General features: G+C 43.8%; 1 protein-coding gene across 3 annotated transcripts; it reads left to right on the forward strand.

Moving 5' to 3' along the window:
• Positions 1 to 26: 26 nt before the first annotated feature.
• Positions 27 to 25,368, forward strand: rif1 (replication timing regulatory factor 1). Of its 3 annotated transcripts, none has more exons than XM_024407044.2 (34): positions 27 to 202; positions 838 to 973; positions 1,179 to 1,257; positions 1,380 to 1,476; positions 3,558 to 3,783; positions 4,054 to 4,243; positions 4,436 to 4,528; positions 4,694 to 4,832; positions 5,987 to 6,138; positions 6,400 to 6,511; positions 6,810 to 6,983; positions 7,616 to 7,726; positions 8,644 to 8,706; positions 9,600 to 9,703; positions 9,993 to 10,079; positions 10,477 to 10,550; positions 10,664 to 10,844; positions 11,056 to 11,163; positions 12,559 to 12,708; positions 12,853 to 12,952; positions 13,047 to 13,351; positions 14,202 to 14,404; positions 15,634 to 15,727; positions 15,818 to 15,949; positions 16,174 to 16,316; positions 16,481 to 16,570; positions 16,661 to 16,721; positions 16,911 to 20,357; positions 22,072 to 22,203; positions 22,482 to 22,568; positions 22,849 to 22,964; positions 23,809 to 23,962; positions 24,157 to 24,280; positions 24,604 to 25,368. In XM_024407044.2, the coding sequence occupies exons 2-34, from the start codon at positions 861 to 863 to the stop codon at positions 24,852 to 24,854; spliced, it is 7,692 nt and encodes a 2,563-aa protein (XP_024262812.1). In that variant the 5' UTR covers positions 27 to 202; positions 838 to 860; the 3' UTR covers positions 24,855 to 25,368. The 3 variants fall into 3 exon arrangements, with proteins under 3 accessions (XP_024262812.1, XP_024262807.1, XP_024262817.1); XM_024407039.2 differs by having other exon boundaries at positions 841 to 973; XM_024407049.2 differs by having other exon boundaries at positions 841 to 973; positions 9,603 to 9,703.
• Positions 25,369 to 25,785: the final 417 nt, after the last annotated feature.

Below are 25,785 nucleotides of genomic sequence, written 5' to 3' on the forward strand. Positions count from 1 at the left end.
GTCATAGGTGACTTTCAGACAGCGTACTAGTTTCGCGCCAGCGTTTTCGCGGGGAGAGGAAACTACACTGGGAGAGTCAGAGAGAAAGAAAATACGTAAACTATTTGCTGAAATAAGATAATATCGCGTATACTTGCAGTATATTATTGACGTTGATGGTATCATTTTATTTTATCGTTTGTGTTCTTTCAGGAATTGCAAGGTGAGGAAGTGCATTTGGCTGTGTTTTGTTTGTATTTTCGCGCGATTCGAGGGAGTAGCTTGCTAGAAATAAAATACTCGTGAGCAATTGCAAGTTAGATAGTTAGCTACCTGTATTAGTTTTGACAGTATTGCCATTCAACATTATTTAGTAAGTTGAGAATGTGCGTATATTTGGTATTATGTATATTTTTTGTATATGGCTAGTTAGCAAACCAGTTAGCTAATGTTGTGGCTACCTAGCTAACCAGCTCACTTCAGATAGTTTTGAGCTATTTTTTTATATATTTTTTTAATAGGTTAGTATTAAGCTTATATGTGTCCAGTCCTGTATGTTGAACAGCTACTAATCCCCTCTACTTAGAAGGGTAGCTAGCTAAGAGGATTGAAGAGTAAGTACAGTTCAGGGATGTTTTGATTCTGGCAGTGATGCCCAGCCTGACCCCTCGTACTCACATGGAAGGATACACGCTTACACGTTCAACTCGTAGCAACTGTGTCAAACAACATGCACATATCCAAATCAAAAATATGAATCCAAAACTCTACTCTAGTTATCTAGCAACCTAAACAAAAACACCTGTTGAGGCAGAGATGGAACATTGTCACAGTGTCTGTCTCAACATCCTCTCCCAGCAGGGTTTGAGTGAGGAACCAGGATGATGGCGATGGTGCCTCCTACCAGCTCAGGTCTCCTTCCTCTGCTGGAATCTCTGGAGGATAGCACAGCTGGACAACCGGAGCAGACTGAAGCCTACCTCACTATTGCCAAGTAGGTGCTTTAGTTGGACATGCGTAGCCTGTAAGGTGACGTTGTTATCCCTAGATGCTGATCTAAGGTCATGTCAGGTGTATATTCTTCTCTCTAATGAGCTATGGTAGGGGGTAGATCTGTGTCTTGTGTAACTCTATATAAGATGCTTAATTTTCTATTGTAAATGTACACTGTAATTCCTGGGTCTGACTTGTCTTTTCAGTCGTCTCAGTGGAGATGATGGAACGCAATTCCTCCCTGCAGTAGTAAAGCACTTTCCACGTTTGGGTAAAACTTTCCAGGTGAGTGCTTGCTTTATGTGAAGAATATTTATAAAGCAGTACATTTACATTTTTAAACTTTAATTAACACAGGGATACTGTCATAAATGTCCACTAGTAAAGCTATTGTCATGTTGTTTTAGACCCATATCTCCAGTCAGAATGCAGAGCTGAGCCAAGCTGCCCTGCAGGCCCTGGGGTTCTGTGTGTTTCATGTCCACGTTGTCTCTGCTATCTCAGGTACTGAACAAGTAGAGCACTTCATAGGTTTACATGGGACAAGTGTAACTGGCACGGATAAGCCTAGTCCTAGACTAAGAAGCACTAATCCAGATTTATATTGACACTACTTTATACTCCAACGGTAGACTTAATTTAGACCCCAATAGAATTCTAGAATGCAGCTGTAGATTACTGAGAATTTTCTCTTTCTCACACATTTCAAGCAGATATGGCTCAAAAACAAAGAGCTTTTAAATTTTGTTTGTTGACTTAGTTTTAAGGAGCACAACCTCTTTGATATGACCCCACATTCATGTCAATTGGAATAATACTAATTTTGTTTCCCTTTATGTAATAACTCACTATAAAAATAATAACACAACTAAAACCCTGGAGTAATTAAATTACTCACTCAAAAAGTACTAAATATTATATATTGTAAATATTATTTACATGTATGAAAAATAATCCATAATGTGACCAGAGTACAATATTTAGAAAGCATTTCAAAACCCACACAAAGTGGGTTATTTGATCGGCAACGATTCTTACTTCTGTAACAATGTAAAAATACAAACAATTATTCAGACTATTTCAAAATGTATATAACCTCTCTCAATAAGATTTAGTACAGACCAGGCCTGACACGAAAGGTAGAAATAGTAACTTGGGTGACGACAATTCAGTGAATGCAAGTATTAGATAGACAGACCGATAAAGAGAGAAGATACAAAACAACTGTTCAGGGACAATATAAAAAAAGTACACAATTTCCCTAATAAGATTTGTAGGTTAAATTCATATCACACTCACGAGTGTTTGGATTTAGCCTTCAACGTGCCATAAAACGTATTGAAGCACGGCCCCATCCTACAAAGTGGCAGGTGTATAAAGTTGTGCACACAGCCATGCAATCTCCATTGACAAACATTGGAAGTAGAATGGCCTTATTGAAGAGCTCAGTGACTTTCAACGTGGCACCGTCATAGGATGCCACCTTTCCAACAAGCCAGTTTGTAAAATTTCTGCCCTGCTAGAGCTGCCCCGATCAAGTGACCGCATCGCCAGTGACACATAATGTTGCCTCCAATTCTTGTTTTCTTGCCTGACAGCCTAACTACAGAGTTCGCCAGTGTTAGTTGATTAGTAACAAATCTGGGACAGTTTCTAACTGAAATGTATCGGTAGAAACGGGACAAAACACACAACTTGTTACTTGGCTATTTAAACAAATATCACCACAACTCTATCATATGAGATCCACTGCGCGGGCGTCAACCATAACACGACAGCTATGCTGTCAAATAACAGGAAAACAAGGCAATGTATAGCCTACGAATATCTTTACCTAGCGAACAGGACAAACCATGACTTAAGCCCAACAGATAAACACAAACTATTCTAATCTCAATTTCGGTGGCTTGCTAGCTGCTTGTCTGTATGGCCGACTAGTGAAAGTGACAGCTGAGCTCGGTGCTTCGAAAGCTCAGCATTAATTTATCGCCACAGTACTTTTCTTGCCTGACAAGCAGCGTGGGCTCTTTCCATATGGATTACATTGGTAGGATCAAGACAAAACAACCAATTAGTTAGTGGAGTATATATAGCCTAACACTGCAACTATTCTCGTGAGACAGAGCAATCATTTGAGCTCCTGCTTCACTGCTGATGTGCTCACCTGGCTGTACCAAACATGTGATCATGACAGGATTTGCTAATCAGAGAGCAGCATCAAACATCAACAACACCAAGCATATATCTGCTGTTGACTTGTTTCACTCACCTCGACATCATCACTTTCAAAGTGCGAAGACGTGTCTGAATCCGTATCGCCAAACGACACAATACAGCCTCTTCCACTGTGAAAAGTCGTGACCGCTCCGTCATTTTGAGTAATTAAGTGATGTTATTTATTTTAAAAGTCAAATGACAGCATGCCCTGTTTCTGGTTGATGACGTCAGTCACGGGTTGTTAGCAAGTACATTTTCCCGATAATGACATTTTTCTTTATCTATGTTCTGGAAACAAGCCTGCAATGTATGATAAGGATGAAGATAATGTGATTTGTAATCCTCTCTTTCTCTCCCTTTCCCCACAGCTAATTTTGCAGAGGAGATATTGTCAGCACTTTCCTCTCTGGTGGTGAAGTCCACAGACAAGAGCACATGCACACGAGCATTATGGGTAATTTCCAAACAGAACTTCCCTACAGAGGTGGTGGCCAAGAAGGTTCCAGAGATCCTGAGGGCCCTGGAGTGTGTGCGGATGAGAGAAGACATCCAGTCTGTAGTTATGGAGCACGAGTCTCTGAATGTTGTCATAAGGTATACAAACCCACCCACTCATGTACTCCTACCTCATAATCAATAGCCTTGGTTGGGTGTATGACCCTCATTTAGGAAAGCACCATTTAATGGTTCAGCGTGATAACGCTGACATTAAGCAGATGGATGTTACAGTACTTTATCTGGCTCAACATTCTGTCTCTGTTTTGGCTTGTGTTCATAGCTCTCTGAGCTGGAGGAGACTGTCATGACTTTATTTCAGTGATCACCAGCACTTTCTCTGTCATGACACACTCTCTCTGTGGTCAGTTTGTTGGAGCAGGCCTCGGCCCAGATGGGTGAGGATGCAGTACAGTGGGCCAAGCTGGTCATCCCCCTGGTGGTCCACTCTGCCTCTAAGGTGCGCCTGCGGGCGGCAGCAGCCCTGGAGATGGGCCTGCCTCTACTTCTGGAGAAACAGAAGGAGGTGGCTGCCATCCTAGAACCTCTCATGTCCTCAGTGAGTCTTTACTCTGTCATTGTGTCTAGGCCAGGTTACTGTCAAATCACTTTGTGACAACTGCTGATGTGAAAACTGCGCTAGAAATGTGTTTGATTGAAATGGAATGTTTGGAAATGCAGCACATCAAACGCAGCATGTTTCATGCAGGTTTCTTCACATTCCGACATCATTTATCTTGTTTCACTCCAGAAACTCATCCCAGAGCTCCAGAAACTGTTCTCCACGAAGAACGAGACCAACGTGCTGAAACTCTGGCCGTTGTTTGTCAGGCTCCTGGGGAAGGTAAGGCTTGGTCATTCTTTATGGTTTGAAACCTGCACCATTTACTACTTATTCGCTACTTATCTACTACGTAATGGTTAGGGAGGGAATTGGGCAGTGCATGTAATGATCTGCTTGGCTCTTCAGAAGTTGTATTGAAACACTGAATTGTGTTCCATCCCACAGCTGCTCCATAGAGGTGGTCCCTTCATCAACTCCCTGCTTGGCCTGGAGGAACTGGGCTTCCGTAGCTCCTCCCCAAACATCAAGAAGATCGCCTTCATCGCTTGGAAGAGCCTTATTGACAATTTCGCGCTCAACCCAGGTGTGTGCAAGAAAACAGCATGCTTTGACTTAATACAGTTGAATTGAGTTGCTGCTTTTTAGTCTTTACTTTCATCAGCTGTTTTACTTTAAAATGTATTTTAATCGAGGTTTCTATGACGTGGTTTATAAGATACTCTAGTAAACTTCCTAAGTCCTCACACATTATTTTCTATGTTGATCATGTGCTAAGAGACTTGATTCTCACTGTTGAGTTAGGAAAGTTTACTAAAATACTACTCCTCAAATGGAAAAACTATGAGGACCACTCAATAACAGTTGAACATGTTACTTTATGTATTCATGGTTTAGGGAAGTTCTATACCAGGGGTCTCCAACCTTTCCTAGCATGAGAGCTACTTTTAAATTATGAAATGTCGAGAGCTACATGTACATTTTTTCCCCCAGCTTTCAAATAGGCCCTCTGTATTTTACAGAATTCCCTTTTCTGCAACACACAAACATACAGGGAAATACTGCTGGAAATGAATTGGCAGATAATGTGACTTTTTTTTTTGTTGCCAATTGTGGCTAGCTAGGGGTGTAGATCCCTGTTCTATATGGACTGTAACTGTCTGCCTGTCTCCTCTGTACTGTAGAGATCAAATCAAATCAAATCAAATCCTGTTCTATACGGACTGTAACTGTCTCCTCTGTACTGTAGAGATCCTGTTCTATACGGACTGTAACTGTCTCCTCTGTACTGTAGAGATCCTGTTCTATACGGACTGTAACTGTCTCCTCTGTACTGTAGAGATCCTGTTCTATACGGACTGTAACTGTCTCCTCTGTACTGTAGAGATCCTGTTCTATACGGACTGTAACTGTCTCCTCTGTACTGTAGAGATCCTGTTCTATACGGACTGTAACTGTCTCCTCTGTACTGTAGAGATCCTGTTCTATACGGACTGTAACTGTCTCCTCTGTACTGTAGAGATCCTGTTCTATACGGACTAACTGTCTCCTCTGTACTGTAGAGATCCTGTTCTATACAGACTGTAACTGTCTCCTCTGTACTGTAGAGATCCTGTTCTATACGGACTGTAACTGTCTCCTCTGTACTGTAGAGATCCTGTTCTATACGGACTAACTGTCTCCTCTGTACTGTAGAGATCCTGTTCTATACAGACTGTAACTGTCTCCTCTGTACTGTAGAGATCCTATGCAGTGCCAAGCGTCTAAAGTTGCTGCTGCAGCCCCTCAGCTCCATCCAGGTGAGGACTGAGGCCCTGCTGCTCACCAAGCTGGAGGTCTGGTGGTACCTGGTGGTCAAACTGGGAGCCAACCTGCCCGCACACTTTGAACAGGTACTGCTCGTGTTTCTCCTACTGTTTTATGTACATGTTTATACTGCACATTTTGAACAGGTACAACAAGCATTTCATCTTTATACTAGAATAACATAACCTGATAATGTGTTAGGACTCTGAGCAGGATTTGTTACTGGGGAATTGAGATTCAATTGAGAACCTGAATCTACTCATGTATTGTCTTATCTGACGTTATCATTGCCCTTTGTTTTTAACCACAATGTGTTACTGTTGTTGACTAGTAGTCTGTGTTGTCAGGTTGGTGTTCCTCTCCTCCAGTGCACCCTGGGCCCGGACTCGGCCCTGCCAGCCACTCCTTCCAGGAGCTCCAGCCAGTGCAGTGCTGTGGGGACCACTACTCCTAAATCTGGTACAGTCTCCCTCTGACTGCCCTCACCTACCTTCTATTGACTAGTACTGGAAAATATTGTCTGCTGCTCGTTAGCTGTTTTGCTTTCAATTTGCATGCGTGACTTGCCGTTATGTACTTTCATTTACCTAGTAGCGTATATAACAGCATTACTTAATATTCTCGTGTCGGATATACCTGAAATGTGTCACCTGGAACTGTGGAAACATTGGATGTAAAAAAAAAAAAAAATGTAACTGAATGTTTTACTCTGAGATTCATACGTCATTGATGAATCACTCTTCCCCCGCCCCACCAGGTTCCCCAGCGTTCTCTGGCACTATGGTGCCCCGTCTGAACCTAAACACCAGTGTGGTGGTGGCCCAAGCCTACCCCTCCATCCAGCTGCTGGGACTAGAGATGTTGTTGCACTACTTCCTGGGGTCAGAAGTCACAACCGCCGCAGCCAAGAACAAGCTGACGCTCAGCCTGGGTGAGGGAGGGGGCGGGTTGCTACCATAGAAATACAATGGTTGCTACCATAGAAATACAATGGTTGCTACCATAGAAATACAATGGTTGCTACCATAGAAATACAATGGTTGCTACCATAGAAATACAATGGTTGCTACCATAGAAATACAATGGTTGCTACCATAGAAATACAATGGTTGCTACCATAGAAATACAATGGTTGCTACCATAGAAATACAATGGTTGCTACCATAGAAATACAATGGTTGCTACCATAGAAATACAATGGTTGCTACCATAGAAATACAATGGTTGCTACCATAGAAATACAATGGTTGCTACCATAGAAATACAATGGTTGCTACCATAGAAATACAATGGTTGCTACCATAGAAATACAATGGTTGCTACCATAGAAATACAATGGTTGCGACCACAATTTGATTTGCTGCTCTGTGGTGCTGTTTGAATATGATTTGCCCTTTGAACCTGTGGAGGTGTAGAACTAGTTTGATAAATGTTTGTGTTACCGTGGGATGACACACACATTATCCATGTGCAATCCCTGTAAAGTAAACTGTCAGATAAAAAATAATTGTTGGAACCTGTTTGCCTGTTTCTAACTTGACTGACCCTCTGTTGTTTTCTCAGAACCTATTTCTCACCCCTTCCTGTCCAGCCCCTTCTCCTTCACCAAGCACGCCCCTCTGCTGATCACTGCTGTGCACGACAGCTTCATCTGCATCGGCAAAGACGCCCCAGGTACCTACCTGCCCTCAAGTAACTCACTGTAATTGGAAAGAGCATAGGTTCAATGAACTCCATGATGGCTCTGACTGCCATTTTGGCTCCTTTCGAGTAGGGATGTGGTTTAAAAAATCAATAGTTATTTTGGGCCATATTATAGCGATACTTGTAATTTTCTTTTTTGTTAGCTGGTATTGGTGTATAAAAAAAAAAAGACTGATCAAGACTAATTTTGGAGTGGATTTAATAAAGGACGACAATAACGGATTGTAACTTTCACCTGGATTAACCTGGTCAGTCTATCATGGAAAGAGCAGGTGTTCTTAATGTTTTGTTTACTCAGTGTATGGTGAGCAATATGTTTGGAACAGCAAATTGCAATAAAATCGCTGTTTCGAATCTCAATACATTTAGGATCCTGAGAATCTCAATACATTTAGGATCCTGAGAATCTCAATACATTTAGGATCCTGAGAATCTCAATACATTTAGGATCCAGGCCTGCAAGTTAGGCCTGTAACACGTGTGTGTGTGTGTGTGTGTGTGAGATAGAGAGCGGCTGTGTTTACACAGCCTCATATTTGTATCACTAATTGGTCTTTTGACCAATCAGACCGACTCTGAGTAATATTTGATATCATTGGTCAAAAGACCAATTATTAGTGGAATAAATATCAGAATTGGGCCGCCTGTGTAAACGCAGCCAGAGAGAAGTACTCTCTCCATTAAGGGGATAGGATAGCTCTGGCTTGACTTGCTGTCGTGGAAGGGCTCCCTCACATCGACTAGTAATTGGAAACAGTCCCAGAGTCATTGCTTGGGGGTGGAGGAGTTGGAAGGAATGATTGTATGTGTAGAAGTGCATGTGTGGGGGGGTTAAATGACTGCCACTTCATGTGGGGTGACTCGCCTTTTCTCTCTATCCCCTGCAGATGCCTTGCTTTCCCTTATATGGAAGAACCTCGTCAGTTTCGTAAGCACAACGATTGATGCTGGTGAGTGCCAGGGTCCAACCACATCAGATTGGAGTTAGAGAAGAACCGCTATCATGATTTAGGCCTGCAGTCTATCCAGGACGCTCTGTAATCTCACTCACTGATGAGCTAGTTTCAGCCTTGGCTAGCTCCTCTATAGCAATGTTACCCAAACGTCTCCTCGTTACCCCCAACCGTTCCACTTACTTTATGTATTGCAGTACTGGCACAGCTGAGTCAACTAATGAAGGACATGGTGATCAGTTGACCAGTAGGGTCATTTATAAGTGTGCTCTTACTGGAATACATCAAGTAAGTGGAATGACTGGAGTGGTTTGGGAAACATTGCTCCGTTGGAATGATAGACCATCATGCTGGATGAGTAATGCCATAGTTTAACCTCACTCCGTCTTCATTTAGTTGGCTACTATTGGGAAATGTTCTGTTCTGTGGCCGCTGCTCTGTTGGACTGACCCTTTCAGCCATGGGGTCAGCCCTGCGGCCCCACACAGAGTACCAGAGCTGGGCCTGAGTCCTCTTTGTCAGGGGGGAGAGCAGAGACCCCAGCCTCCCCCACCCCAGGCCCTACCCCACTGTCATCAGTTTAAGTCTAAGCGGACGTCAGACTTTCGGGTCTGAAACCGCTGTGACGAGGAATGAAATCTGAGGGGCAAGACCCCAGTGATGACCTTCCAAAGAAATGACCTAAATGAATCTCAGGTCTTTCCTTGATAACTTTCGTCCTTCCTCGCCTCTTTCTCAAGAAGTAAATTCAAGGTCCCTCTCCTTGGACGTTCTCCAATGTGTTTTGAGAAGGTGGTGAGGAGAGAGGAAAGACCAATGGAGTTCCACCCCTAGTATGTTGTCTTTGTTTGTCTCTCATCCTGTCCCTTGTACCTGTGTTACTGTGACAGCAGGCAATAAGAAGGAAAGGCAAGGCTCTGAGGTGCTGACCTTGCTGCTACAGGCTCTACAGAGCATCATCTCCTCAGAGGCCCTCCCTGCAAACAGGGCTCTGGTAAGACCTGCCTCCACAACTGTACTACCTACTCTTATTCTACTACACCTCCAACCAGGACTGGTCTTCTGGTAGCCAATGTTAGTGGAAACTAAAAGCTGAAGTCTTACTAACTTCTGTTAATGAGTCTGTGTTTTGGTCCAGGAGTTTTTCATACAAGTGTCAGTAGACCACCTTGTATGTAGATGTTCTGGATATTGCTCAATGCCCTGAAGCGCCACACTTAGCTTGTAAAAAGGTCTGCTGTAATGCTTTCAGTAGATGGTTTTCTTACTGACTCTCTCAACAGAGTCTGCTGGAATTGACAGTGAAGGGTATCCCTCAGAGAGTACTGGGATCTGCCTCTTACCAAGTGGGCAAAATGGATGTACTGAATGTGAGTTTCTGCCTCTTCTCTTTCTGTTCAGCTGTATGCAGGGTGTATCTGATTATGCTCTTGACACAGATCTAGGATCATTGGGAAAGGCACCATGTAAGCAACAGTTTCCATACGTAATAAACCGAAATGCAGTAGGTCTATCCAGCGGCTTCCTGCTAGCTCAGACTCCTTTCTTTGTTGCACACAATCTTAAATCTGAACAATAGAAGGTTCCCTGAGACATAGCTATAGACTCCTATGACACTGTACTGATGACAACCCTGTGATCTGCTCTATAATGATGTCTTCTCTAGATCAGTGTAAATGAACATCCTGCAGTATCTTTATGGGAGCCAGATGTGTTCTGATTTCTGTGTGTGGTGTGGTTACATTGTCTCGTCCGTCTCTGCCCCAGGGAACCCCAGCTCTGTTCTTGATTCTCCTGTTCTACAACCACAGTCTGGTGGCAGGCTTCGTAGAGGATGAGAGGTGGGTTTCCCCCTGTCTTACCATAAGTAAATGTAGCAGCCACATGTCTTTTTCTGGTCTTATTTGAGTTGTATCTGTCTCTGCCTGTCCCCCCCACACACCCACACACACAGGTTCTTCCTGTGTTTGGAGACACTGGTGAGCTGTGGTCTGTCCGGCCCCACGTCCCCCCTGGCATTTGGGGAGGCGGTCCTGGCGGCGGTTGGGTGCAGCGCGGGGACTCTGGAGAACAAAGAACAGCTTTGGAGGATGTGGAGCCTGGTGGTCAACCCGCTGACTGACACCATCACACAGGTTAGAAAGGAACAAGCTGTATAACTGACATCTGTACATGTCATGTAAATGCTCTACAACTGCACTGCATGCGATGCTTGTTTGTTTAGATGCAAGAACAATTTCGCCAAGGGGTCACCTTAAACAAACTGATTTATATTTCACCTACGTGTTGCATAGATTGAGATAGAGGTGGAGATTGGTTTAATAAGATTCTCCTCCCTCGTCACAGACCAATGAGGTGAACCAAGGGGATGCTCTGGAGCACAACTTCAGTGCTGTGCTCACTGCCCTGATGTTCCCCATCATACACCTGCTACCTGGCAAGGTTCTGCCACAGGTGAGTCTCTGAGATGGCATACTGTATCCAGACCTGCCAGCCTGCACGCATTTCGCGTACCATGCATGCAATGTGAGGTCAATGTACGCTTGTGTGGAAAAACGACCCTTAAATACACAACAATAGGCTTCTAGTTGGCACATTGTGGTTTTTGACTCAACCGTCTGAAGTTGTTGGTGTTGGCCAAGCGCATAACCACTTAGTTGGTTCCTTAGCTAAGGCATCATTACGACAAAGATAGTTAGCTGCAGCATTTAGTCAACTAAGCGAGAACACTTTCTAGCCTGCACATGCTTTGATATTTGCAACAGTAGTATGAGCAAGCGCATGGACAAGCAGAAACAATAATGTAGGCCTATGTTAATGAATCAGTTCTTGATCACTCCTCTTAATATAGCTGTAGGCATATGTCAACACTAGGCTGCGGATGTGATAGTCAGTTCACCAATGACAAGGCATGTTGAAAGAATGGTATCCTAGTTGTCAGACCTAACTAGATGGATGAGGTCGGGGATGGAGAACTGAAACAACTCGTACAGGCCTAGTTCAGGTGTTTCATATTCCAGATAGCCAACAGTAAGCTAGACTACGACAACATTCAGAAGAAGCCAGTGAACGTTTTCACCAGACTATCCAGATAGACACCTTTTAGAATAATCATTACCCCTACATTTAACCTAGAAAACTGAAAGTGTCATTGAGACCACCTGAATTTAATTTAGCATCAAACAAAACATCTAAGTTGGGTACATTGTTTGATATGTAAGACTTTCAGGAAATGGCCGTTTAAAAAAATGAATAATTGCAAAATGCTCCAACTTCCTGAGGGGGGAAGTTGACTGACCCCCACCCAACCAACCAACCGTAATCTTACATCAGCACCATGTTGTCAGGAAATCCTAGGGAAAGCCCTGATGTGTACATTAAACGTATTTCTAGTTGGCTGCCATAGAACAACCAAGTACCCATAAGTCTATAGACTACTATTCATACTGAGGCAGTCTGCCAACACCATTGTTGGGCAAAAAAATCTGTGCATTTGCCTATGATTTGAGCAGTGTGGGTGTCGCACGTGCGCAGTTGGGGGTGCCGGCGCCGTGCTGAAGTGGTAAAAATTGGTTGGCAGGTCTGCTTATCTTTTAAAAGATCATGCTATAGGATTTTCCAATAAACCACGGTTGAACCTATTGAGGGCTTTGCTCTAATTTTCAGTCATTTTAAGTGAAGTACCATACTGTCGGTGTGATCTGAGTGAATCAGTTTCAGAAAGTCGAGGAGGCGCAGATTCGCTAATCTCATAATGAGGGCTGGAATGCAGGGTAGTTTGAAGATATGTGATTCTGCGTTGTCCGACTGCAACGTGCTCAATCTGAAACATGCTTTCTGCCTCTGTAGATGACTCAGAAGGCCATGCTGGGTACGTGGTGCGGGCTGTATAAGGTGTTTGCCCGCTGCTCTGCCCTGGTGGCCACCGCCGAGGAGAACGTCTGCTGTGAGGAGCTGTGTGTCAAGATGGCTGCCATATTGGACAGAAAGGCTCTGAAGGTAAGCAAGAGGGGACCGCTGCACTGTACCCAACACCCAATGGTTATCTAATTTACCAGAGTTGGTAGCCTTTTGATGAATACTGTGGTCCAGTAGTTTGTTCAGATTCATTGAGTGTTCCATGCCCATTTGTTTATCCTTCAGGTTCCATCAACGTTGCATGCGGTTGCTAACATCCTCCTGGCCATCGCTGAGAGTGCAGACTTCTCTCCCTACACACCACAGTTCCAGCAGAAGATGAAATGTAAGATGCTTTTAGCACTGTTTTATCACAAATGCAAGGTGTGTTTTAACTCAATGGGCTTGATGTTTACTTACCCTCCCCTCCCCTCGTCCAGCTCCCCACACCCATCTAACCTGGGTGCGTAAGAAAAGCAAGGCGCTGGGGAACCTGTATACCTTCCAGACCCTGCTGGTTCAATCCCTTGAGACCTTCAATACACTGGAGGCCCCTGAGACGGCCCCTAATGGTACAGGCCTAGCCCTGGTCTCCATCCTCTCTATCTTGTTCTCTAATCTGTCTCTGGGTACAGCCATCCAGGAGGCCCTGGCCTCTCTCTCACATCCCCTCGTAGCCCTCTATGAACAGGCTGGGAGGACTCCAAATGAGCAGCGCAAATGTACCTCAAGTCTTGGAGCAAAGGTGTGTTGAAATGTTTTCCATTTTGTTTCTTTATCTGTACTGAAATGGATGTCTATATAAACTACTGCATTAATGTTATATACTGAACAGAAATATAAATGCAACAATTTCAACGATTTTACTGAATTAATGTTCATATACGGAAACCGGTCAATTGAAATGCATTCATTAGGCCCTAATCTATGGATGTCACATGACTGGGCAGGAGCGCAGCCATGGGTGTGGGCCTTTGAGGGTATAGGCCCACACACTTGGGAGCCAGGCCAATCAGAATTAGATTTTCCCCACAAAAGGGCTTTATTACAGACAGAAATACTCCTCACTTTCATCACTTGTCCGGGTGGCTGGTCTCAGACAATCCCGCAGGTGAAGAAGCCGGATGTAGAGTTTCTGGGCTGGCATGGTTACACAAGGTCTTTGTTTTTGAGGCCGGTTGGACGTACTGGCAAATTCTCTAAAACCGCATTGGTAGAGAAATGAACATTAAATTCTCTGGCAACATTTCTGGTGGACCTTGCTGCAGTCAACAAGCCTGTTGCACGCTCCCTCAAAACTGACCAAACTTGTTGATATGCCACACCTGTCAGGTGGATGGATTATCTTGGCAAAGAAGAAATGCTCACGAGCAGGGATGTTAACAGATTTGAGAGAAATATTCTTGCTGCGTATTTAGCATTTCTGGGATTTTTTAAAAGTTCAGCTCATGAACCATGGGACCAACACTACATGTTGCGTTTATATTTTTGTTCAGTTTCTAAGTAATTGATTCTTTCTTTGCATGCTTCATGTCTTTAACCGATCATCTGTGTCTGGGTGCTAGTCTCACTATAAGTGTGTTCTTTCCCTGCAGCTGGAGAAGCTCCTGAGTGATGTCTTGGGGTGCCTGCAGATCCGTTCAGCCCTGGCCTATGATGATGAGCTGCTCTCCCTGCTGTCCCCCTTGCTCTGTGTCCTGTTCCTCCATCAGCGCAAGCAGGTCCGCTCCTTAGCTACACAGTTCTGGAATGCAACCTTCGCCAACACTCTGGTCCTCGTCTATCCAGAGGAACTCAAGTAAGAATCTGTTTGGACGTTAACTTCTTGCGTCGAGCCATCCCAGATCCGGGATCGTGAATACAACCTCAAGCTCATTACCATAACGCAACGTTAACTATTCATGAAAATCGCAAATGAAATTAAATTAATATGCTAGCTCTCAAGCTTAGCCTTTTGTTAACAACACTGTCATCTCAGATTTTCAAAATATGCTTCTCAACCATAGCAAAACAAGCATTTGTGTAACAGCTGGCGCAGCTAGCGTAGCATTTAGCGTTAGCATCAGCAGGCAACATTTTCACAAAAACCAGAAAATCATTCAAATAAAATCATTACCTTTGAAGAACTTCAGATGTTTTCAATGAGGAGACTCAGTTAGATAGCAAATGCTCAGTTTTTCCTGAAAGATTATTTGTTTAGGAGAAATTGCTCCGTTTGGTGCGTCACGTTTGGCTACCAAAAAACCCAGAAAATTCAGTCTTCAAAACGTCGAACTTTTTCCCAAATTAACTCCATAATATCGACTGAAACATGGTAAATGTTGTTTAGAATCAATCCTCAGTGTTTTTCACATATCTCTTCATGATATATCATTCGTTGAAAGCCTCCTCTCTCCTCTCAATCACTGGATGACTGCGTGCAGCTTGTAGATTACGCACCAATTTAGACAAAGGACACCGGGCAGACCCCTGGTAAATGTAGTCTCTTATGGCCAATCTTCCAATGATATGCCTACAAATACGTCACAATGCTGCAGACACCTTGGAGAAACGATAGAAAGGGCAGGCTCATTCCCGGAGCATTCACAGCCATATAAGGAGACAATGGAAAACAGAGCTTCAAAAATTCTGCCCATTTCCTGGTTGAAGTTTCATCTTGGTTTCGCCTGTAGCATGAGTTCTGTGGCACTCACAGATAATATCTTTGCAGTTTTGGAAACCTTAGAGTGTTTTCTTTCCAAAGCTGCCAATTATATGCATAGTCGCATCTTTTCGTGACAAAATATTGCGCTTAAAATGGGCACGTTTTTTTATCCATAAATTAAAAGAGCGCCCCCTATATCCAAGAAGTTAAGATGAGCCATATTATATTTATGGGGTGATTTCCTGGACCAATAGCATATTCAGTGGAGGATCTCCAATAAAACTGCTTTTAAAGTCCAGCAATGTATTTAATCTGGGTCCTGAAAACTGGCCCTAAACTGACCCTAAAAGGTTTTCATGTTTGCTAATGTTTGTTTTTTCCAGGCCGGTGTTGAGCCAGGTGAAGCAGAACACTCCTATCATTCTACCTGGATTTCAGTCTGTTGAACTTCCAGATGAACTCAGTGGACAGTACTCGGTGAGTTTTTTTCCCTGTTGAATAAGTCAAATCGGAGCAGGTTTCATATGAATGGTGTAATAATCCCTGGATTATGTTTTGTGGATGCAGAGTGAGAGCTCTCAGCTGGAGACCAAACTGAGTGGAGTACAGGTCACTTCTGGGGTGAAGAGGGACTCTCTACTGCCCAGGGCTGAGGAGATAAAGGACAGGAACTCCAAGACCTCTACCAAGCCCGTCTCTGTAAGTGCTGCTTTTACCCAGTCATTTCCCGTGTATGAATTCCATTTCAATTCCCCACATTGAGGAAAAATGGAATTCTTTATTCTCTGAACCCCATGACCAAATCTTGTGCTCGGCAGCTTTTATATTCTTACAAAGGCCATCAAAACACAGTAAGTTGTCTCTATTGCCACCATTTGCCATCAGCATCATATTAGAGCTGACTTTTATTCTCTCCCTATCAGACAAAACTTGACTTTGGTTCTCACAAGCTGCCTCGTAGAGAGGAACTGGAGGAGCAGGCCTCGATAGACTTTGTGTTCATCCCCCCTGAGACCAAGGAGAGAGTTCTCACTGAGCACCAGAAAGAGGTCAAGAGAACCAAAAGGTCAGTTTCGGGCAAATCAACTTCGTTAATTTACTCTTTATTTAACCAGGAAGTCTCTTTACGTCGTCTCTTTTTTCATTTTTGCCTTTAGACAAATCAACAAAGTTTAGAAGTGCTTACATTTTCTCACTGTATAATGCTTTTGTATGGGTTTTATTCTAAAGGGTTGACATCCCTGCCATGTACAATAACCTGGATGCTTCCCTTGATACCACAGTCTTCACCCAGTACACACAGAGTCAGGAGGAATCACTGTAAGTAGTTGGCTGCTGCCGTTACACTGTATACCACTAATCTATCAACGTTGGGAGACACAATGGTTAAAACGTAAATATCTTTTTCAGGGACAAATTACCAGCAGATGAGCAAGCTGAAGATGCCGCTAAAGATGAGGTCAAAGCAGAGGTAAAGAGAATCAAATGTAACAACAATTGTTACATTTGCCCCGGAGTTCTGAATTATAATTTTTTTGCCCTGATGAACTGTTTTCATTTAAATTAAAACATAGAAGCCATCAAAGTTAACAGCCTTTTCCTCAAACGCAAAAGAAAGTGAAAATACAAATCAAATGTCTCTGCATTCTTTTCTCCACAGGGTAACGTGGAACGGGATGAAGCTTCTGAGGTTTTGACAAAAGACACCCAGGAATATATCAGTCCAACCAATGAGATGGCAGAACCCGCAATGGAAGAGGAGCCTCCTGAGGAAGTACTTCCTGAGTCTGCAGATGTTTCCATGGAGGATGCCAACGAAGATGTTCCATTGGAGGACTCCGATGTTGCCATGGAGTCTAGAGAAGAGGGCACCAGTCCAATTGTTTCTGGCGGCTCTGATATCATCTCGGGGACACCTAAGAAACACAACAGTCGTCGCCAGTCCTTCATCACTCTGGAGAAGTATGCTGAGGGGAAGCCTGCTAGTCCTGCCAATGTGGTGAAGTTTACAGGCCCCCTCACCAGGACCCTGAACAGCCAGGAGCAGGAGCCTGCCTCTCAGAAACCATCGGCAGAGATTGAGGCTGACACAGACCGACAGGACTCCCAGGAGACTGAACAAGTAAGACACAAAAGCTCCAGGAATGAGTCTTTCCTAAAGGAGGGAGAGGAACACGAATCTTCAGAAAACAAAAAGGAATCTGAAGTTGAGATAATCACTGAGAAACAGTCAAGTGAAACCACAGAGGACGATGTCTTCCCAGGCACCGAGACTCAGGTGGAAGTACTGAAGGAAGTTCCAGTTCCTGCAGTTGAAGAAGTAATGGGAAACAACAGTCAGGAAGAAGAGGAATCTAAACGTCTTTTGGAAGATTCTACCAGCTCCCAGTCCACTCTGAGCCAAGGTGAACCAAGGCGGTCCGGACGGCGGAGGAGTAGGCCGCTGAGACCAGGAGAGGACACAGCGGAACGAGATGATCTAGACAAACAGAGGAAGAAGTCTCAACCTGGAGAGGATGTGAGTCAAACTGATTCACCAAAGACTACTCCATCTCTTGCCAGTCCAACTGATAGTCAGTCACAACGTAGAGCCAGTAGGAGAAGTAAGCTGGCTGTTGAGGAGGATGGTGGAAAAGACAAGCTGAGAAAGAGAAGTCACAAGGAGTTGAGTCAATCAAATTCACAGCTTGCCACACCTTCACCTGCTGGTGATAGCAACAACCTATCACAGGGTTGGAGGAGCAACAAATTGGTCAGGGAATCAGAGGAGCTGGTAAAAGACAAATGGAAGAGGAGAGGTGTTGCAAAGGAAGAGCTCAGTCAAAGTGACTCCCTAACGGTCACTGCCTCTGATAATGATAGCCAATCACAGAGTAGACGTAGTCAGAGGAGTAAGCTGGCTGTGGAAGTAGAGGATGATGGCAATCAGAAACGAAAGGGTGGTAGGGCTCAGAAGGAGAAGCCAAGTCAAACAGATTCACATGTAGCCAAACCATCTCAACTAGAGAGTCAGTCCCAGGGTAGAACAAGCAGGAGCAAGGCCGTCAGTGATTCGGAGGAGTTTGATCTCCCAGACAAGGTTGAAAAGCAGGATCCTACTGAGGAGGAGCAAAGCCAACGTGATTCTCAGATGGCCACACTATCTCCTGCTACTCAAACAGGAGATGAACAATCACAGGGTATATCAAGCGGGAGGAGTAAATTGGTCACACAGTCCAAAGAACAGGGTAAAGACAAACAGAGAAGAGTTGGCACGGAAAACACACTCAGTCAAATTGACTCCAAGATCACCACACCTTCAGCCACTCCAAAAGATAGCCAGTCACAGGGTAGAGCAAGCAGGAAAAGCAAGGTGCCCCTTGAAGTGGCTGAGTTGGAGGACAAAACAAGTCCAAATGTGGCCACTGATTCAGCAGCAGCACCCGAGATGAGCCTGACTGATTCTCAGGTCACTCCTTCCGCCACCAGACAAACAGACAGCCAGCCGAGGCTCAGAGGAAGATTCAGTAAGAGAAGCAAGTTAGAGGAACAGTTGAAGGCCAGCAGCAGCCCTATGCCAACCCCCATAGAGACCCATAGCTCCCAGGTGGCAGACCAGGCTGGAACACAGGAATCCCCCCAAGGAAGCAGAAGGACTACGAGACGGAGAGCTTCTCAGGGCTTACTGTCCTCCAACGTGGAGGAGTCAGACACTTCAGAGACCCGGGAGGATGCCCAGAAACACAAGAAGAGAGGCAGGAATCCCAAATCCACCGAAGCTCTTCAAAGCCCACTTGCTACTGTTGGATCAGGAGAGCCAGGGGCTTACCTAGAGATCCCAATGGATCTTTCTGAATCTTCTCTAAAGTCTGAATCTGAAAAGTCAGACTTGCAAAACCCATTGACTGAGGCCTTAGAAGTTAAGATTCCTCAGGATGTGGATGAAACCATTAAAAGTATTAACTCCCTTAAACCTGTTATGGATGTTCTGAAACTTCCTCTGATAACAAAGAACAATATGGGGCAAAGGGAGGATAACACTGAGATGGTAGATATAGAGGGTGAGTGTGAAAATACCAAGCTGCCTTCTCAATTGATTGACTCTTCATTCAAATCTGATCTAGAACAACTTAAGAGTCAGCATTTTTGCATATCCCCACGGAAGAACCTCAAAACAGTCTCTTCTCAGGAGGGTGTCCATAGTGACTTTGGGTGTGAAGGGCCAACACAGCTCCAAAATAAGCTCCTCACTGACTCTGAGCAGGCCAACTCTCCAGTGCCTTCCGCTGATGGAAATTCATTCTCAGGATATGAAAGTGTATTACTTGAACCAAACAAACTATGCACCCCTCCCATCTCCAATGGTCTCCCCACAGATACTTCACCCAGCAAAGCTGCAGAGGAGAAACTGAGCCTGAGTCTTCAGGTTGCTGAGTCTTCAGGGGAGAAGCTTGTAGATGTGCCGAAGCCTGTGACTGTGTCCAGTGAGGAGGTGACAGAGGAGCAGATGGGAGAAGACAAGGAGAACCGACATCCAGAGTCTACTAACAATGTTCTAGAGGAGGACCAACCAGAAGAGGATGTTTTCATGTCTATTGTGCATACCCAACCAGAGGGGTTCAATGCCTTAGATGAGGAGCAACAGGAGGAGCAGTACACATGTATTAAAGAAGGCCAGCCAGAATCTGACAACACCTCTACTAGGACCAGAGAAAATGACACAGAGCCTCAGGCGAACAACGTTCAAGATATCACTCCTCTCCAAGAGAGGGCAAAAATGGATACAGTTCCAAGTCTTGAGTGTGAAGAAGAGGATGGTGAAGAAACTCAGCTAGACAATAATGACCTAGCTCTACATCCTCTAGACTCTGTTGCCCCTCTGACCTTCGACACTCGCGAAGCACCAGTGCCTCTACATCATCCAAGTACTTCTAAAGACGTGTTGTGCCAAGATTCGCCTCCCAAGCAGAAGGGTTTGGAGGCTATGATGGGTTTGGAGGTGGGCCAGAGCCCCAGCAGTGGCAGGATCAGGGGAATGTGGACCCCCTCAGCCTCCCCCTCCACCTCTATACTGAAGAAGGGACAGAAAAGACCAATAGAAGAGGAGAGTTCTTCACCTTTCACTAAGGTAACATGATCCAGTGTACTTAATCTATGAAGATTTACACAAATCATACTATGGTTACAATGCGTTCTTTATGATACATTTACAGTCCATTCGGAAAGTATTCAGACCCCTTGACTTTTTCCACATTTTGTTACGTTACATCCTTATTCTATAATGGATCAAATAGTTTTTTCCCCTCATCAATCGACACAATACCCCACAAAGCAAAAAGAGGTTTTTAGACATTTTTGCAAACGTGTTACTTAAACAAAAATGGAAATATCACATTTACGTAAGTATTCGGACACTACTCGGTACTTTGTTGAAGCACCTTTGGCAGCGATTACAGCCTCGAGTCTTCTTGGGTATGACGCTACAAGCTCTATTTGGGGAGTTTCTCCTATTTTTCTCTGCAGATCCTCTTGAGCTCTGTCAGGTTGGATGGGGAGCATTGTTGCACAGCTATTTTCAGGTCTCTACAGAGAGGTTAGATTGGGTCCGGGCTCTGACTGGGCCACTCAAGAATATTCAGGGACTTGTCCCGATGCCACTCCTGCGTTGTCTTGGCTGTGTGCTTAGGGTCGTTGTCCTGTTGGAAGGTGAACCTTTGCCCCAGTCTGAGTGCTCTGGAGCAGGTTTTCATCAAGGATCTCTCTGTAATTTGATCCATTCATCTTTCCCTCGATCCTGACTAGTCTCCCTAGCCCTGCTGCTGAAAAACATAATGGGGATGGTGCCAGGTTTCCTCCAGATGTGATGCTTGGCATTCAGGCCAAATAATTCAATCTTGGTTTCATCAGACAAGAGAATATTGTTTCTCTTGGTCTGTGAGTCTTTAGGTGCCTTTTGGCACACTCCAAGCGGGTTGTCATGTTCCTTTTACTAAGGAATGGCTTCCGCCTGGCTACTCTACCATAAAGGCCTGATTGGTGGAGAGCTGCAGAGATGGTTTGTCACCTCCTTGACCAAGGCCCTTCTCCCCCAATTGCTCAGTTTGGCTGGGCGACCAGCTCTAGGAGTGTCTCGGTGGTTCCAAACTTATTTCATTTAAATTAAGAATGATGGAGGCCATTGTGTTCTTGGGGACCTTCAATGCTGCGGAAATTTTTAGTGCCCTTCCCAGATCTGGGGCGGCAGGTAGCCTTGGGGTTCAAGCGTTGGACTAGTAATCGAAAGGTTGCAAGATCGAATCCCCGAGCCCCTGAACAAGGCAGTTAACCCACTGTTCCTAGGCCGTCATTGAAAATAAGAATTTGTTCTTAACTGACTTGCCTAGTTAAATAAAGGTTAAATAAATAAACAGGTGGACTCTAATCATGTTGTAGAAATATTTCAAGGATGATCAATGGAAACAGGATGCACCTGAGGTCAATTTCGAGTCTCATAGCAAAGGGGCTGAATACTTATATGTAAATAAGTATTTATTTTTAATACATTTGCAAACATTTCTAAACTTGTTTTGTCATTATGGGGTATTGTGTGTAGATTTGAGGATTTAAAAAAATTATATATATTTAAGAAATTTTAGAGTAAGGCTTTAACCTAACACAGTGGGAAAACTAAAGGGGTCGGTATACTTTCCGAAGGCACTGTATGCATTTATTAGAATTATCTGCATTTCACTAAATCATTATGAATTGAAAATTACATTCGGTTGATGAAGAGAAACCTTGATGTATCTAGAATGCCATTAGCAAGTTCTGAAAACAGTGTTAAATTAATCTATATTTTGCAGTCTCGACGAGTATCATTTGCCGACCCAATCCAACACCAGGAGCTGGCAGATGACATTGACCGTCGCAGCCCTATCATCCGATCCAGCTCCCCAAGAGCCAAAACTGCCAGCAGTAGCATCACTCAGCCTAAGGTATATGATCCACTAGTGATGTTTATTAAATGTCATTTGATGTACTTTGCACAAAATCCTTATAGGTTTGGTTTAGGGTCAAGTATGTGCCACTTGGACTTTCTTGTAAATCATTCATCATCATCAATGGGAGACCGTGTGTAGAATGTTAGTTAATCATGCAGATATCAAGTGAGAATACCACTCTATAAGTGGCCACAGATTAACAGAACTTTGCCTTTACTTTTTTTAATGTCTTACATTTTGACTCTTAGCCTAACCTCTGCTCTATATTGCAGTATATCACAACACCAACAAAGGGCCTAATGATCCTTAGTCCACGCAATCTCTGCAGCCCAGGGTACAAGAGCTCCAAGAAATGCCTGGTATGTTTCCCCAGCTAGACTGGTAGTACCCAAGTTATTTTCAGACACCATCATAAATGCAACACGGTTTACCTTTTTTAAAAATCCAAATTCAATCCTTTTTAACCAAATGTATCCGATTATAGAAACCTTATTATCAAGAACAAGGACATTCATCTTACTATATACAGAAATGCATGATATCTCAAAGTGCATGATTGTTGTGCATCATATTTTTGAAGAACAAGTACATGAGTCCAATTCCTTTGATCAGTGGCTGACTTGATAAATGTTGTTTCAGATCTCAGAGATGAGCCAGGAGCCGAGGCCCATCCCTAAGGACTGTGTGTACCCGGCCCTGGTCAGCTGTTCTACGCCTGTGGAGGCGGTACTGCCCCAGATCACCTCCAACATGTGGTGAGGACATAAATCCCTATATGATGGAAAAATGTTCTGGCTGGCTAAATCTGACATACTAGCTAGGTTTCTATCCAATTGACAACAGATTTTCATGTGAATATTCTAAAATCTGCATAAAAACAATATGCGCATTTTCCCACCAGATGTGTCCATCAAATTGATTTGTGGATAAAATGCAGTGTGTTGATGACGTAGTGTACATAAAATTACTTACATGGCCTACATGATGAGATGATTATGAAAAAGGCCTACATGATGAGATGATTATGGACAAGAGAGCGAGATTCTTTTTAGTTGTCAAACGGCAGCCAAGTATCGATCATCATGTCACCAGAATAAGACCCTCAATTATTTAGGTTTATTTAACAGGGACAATGCAAATAAATCTTAATTTCTGGCAACCTTTTAATGCGTAAACTGAATGTCGGATAAGAAATGTCAAGACGGGCCTGATGGAAACAGAAAATTGTCTTCCAAATGTCGACAAAACAATATGCTAGACAACATGGGATCTTTGTGTGTTGGTAAAATTAATTAAGCGAGAAATGATGGCGGAAACGCCTTTATGCGCAAATATTGATATAAAACCATCATATTGAAGTAAAGGAGATATGTTCTCTGGTCCTCCTACTACGACTCAGGAAAGCATGCAGTTTGTTAGGCTACAGATGAAATATGTTATGATGATCTTCACAGGGTGGTGAAAGTGCACAGTGATGAGCTTGATGCTCCTTTCAATAATAAGTGTTGCTGACATCCAAAACTTCATAGTGGACAGTTTGAGATCTTTCCCCCCCAAACATGGGGAGAGATTTGTATTTATTTTTCTCTCTTCCTATAGGCCTCGTGGTTTTGGTCATCTTGTGCGTGCCCGTAATATCAAAACGGTTGGAGACCTCAGTGCTCTCACACCCAGTGAAATCAAGAACCTTCCCATTCGCTCCCCAAAGATCTCTAATGTGAAGACAGCACTTAAAACATACCACGAACAGCAGGTAATGCCTAAAACGTTCAAAACAGTAACTTTCCACCACCTTCTAAAAATGCAACTGAAAATGAAATCTCTTCTGTTCACCTTATCTTACCAGATAAATAATTGTCCTACATAGATTGACTGCAGATAAAACCCACCTGAACTGATGCCATCTGTTTGGGCTGTATCTGATTGTTTGCCTTGTCCTTGCTTCAGCGGAAGGGCCGTAGTGATGAGTTGAAGAGTTTTGAAGAGATGGAGAACATGACATCAGAGCTGGAGGAGCCAACCCTTCCTCAGAACCAGGAAGAGGAGGACAAGACTCCTGGAGAGGCCCTCAGTGAGTTCCTACCAAATTACACTCCACTTTAGAAAAATGTCCTAATGATAATGTTTTTTTTTTGTTGGTGCGATTTGAATTGAATATGTTACTTTACATCACATGTCTAGCCCTTTTAAAAGCAACAGTTGTCACAGTGCTGTTCTGTAACCCAGCCTAGGCCACAGTTTAATTACTTTTTAATTCATTTTAAGGTCACAATACCTCAAAACATCTTTATATTTTTCTATAAACCTCAATCTAGTTTAAGCGATCTGTAGTATTACTAATACCGCTCGTCTTCAGTATGTCATACATGGTCTTCTCTCTGATCCCTGCTGTAGCCACAGAGATGTTGGATGAGCCAGTGTCCATGGAGCAGGGTCCAGAGGAGAGGCCTGACCACCAGAGGCCTGAGGGGGATCTTCTGTTGGAGGTGGAGTCCCTGGGAGCTCGTCTAGCTGAGGAGGAACTGAGCCGCTGCTCCCCTGACCAGCTTGTTCAGCTCCATGATCAGCTGGGAGGGATGATGAAGAATGTAGTGGTGCAGCTGCAGAGCAGACTACTTTCTCAGAACAAGGACAGCGGACCCTGATCCAAACGGTCTACGGTGTTTGGATTGCATTTCTTGGGAATGCCCGACGTGAAGTCAATTGAGGGTGCCTATTGACATTTGTGGAGGGCGGAACGTTGGTGTTTGAATTTTTAGAGATCTTATAGAGCTTTTTTTATATGGGTGGCCAGGCCCCTCAGCCCCCATGGACTTTGAACCTGAACACTCCAATCGCTGTTTTTCCTATTACACTCTTACCAATTAATCAGGACTGTGCTACATGTTTTTAACTCCTGTTGTCTTTGGCCTTTGTCCATGTCCTCTGATAGGTGAGGGAGGTATTTTATAAATGCTCACTACTTTACTTTTCTTTTTAGCCTGAAAGGTTGGGTGATGATGATGATTAACTGTTGCTATGGTACGAGTGAAAGGGAAGCACGGTCTCTGATTGGCTGTTCCAAGACTTTGCCATGAATTGACTTTTTAGCAAAAAAATACTGGCTAGGAAGGTGGCACTTTTTACATTTTGTGTTCTTAAATAAAGGATGAGAACTTATGAGGGTGTATCACCAAGTGTTATTTTGGATGTATAAGGTGATGAAAAGTGAATGTTCCATAAGCTCATGCCACAGCAAGCTTTTATTTAACTAGGCATGTCACTTAAGAACATTGATATTTACAATGAGGGCCGGCACTGGGCCAATTGTGCACCGCCCTATGGGACTTCCAATCACGGCCGGATGTGATACAGCTACCTGTTGCCAGTGGTGCTAGCGAATTGGAACCTCTTCTATAGTGCAACTGGATGGTACGTTGTCAAGGAGGGCGATAGTGTGTTGACGAGGCTCGAACCTGGGGCCTTTCTGTCATGTTATGGACAGTTTATCCTGAGTTGTACTCGGAGGACGCTTTACTGCTAAGCTAGCACACTGATGTCGGTTTCACTGCTAACGTGTTCTGCATTTTGAACTGC

Source organism: Oncorhynchus tshawytscha, linkage group LG03, assembly GCF_018296145.1.
Source record: "Oncorhynchus tshawytscha isolate Ot180627B linkage group LG03, Otsh_v2.0, whole genome shotgun sequence".
In the NCBI taxonomy this organism is placed as follows: domain Eukaryota; kingdom Metazoa; phylum Chordata; class Actinopteri; order Salmoniformes; family Salmonidae; genus Oncorhynchus; species Oncorhynchus tshawytscha.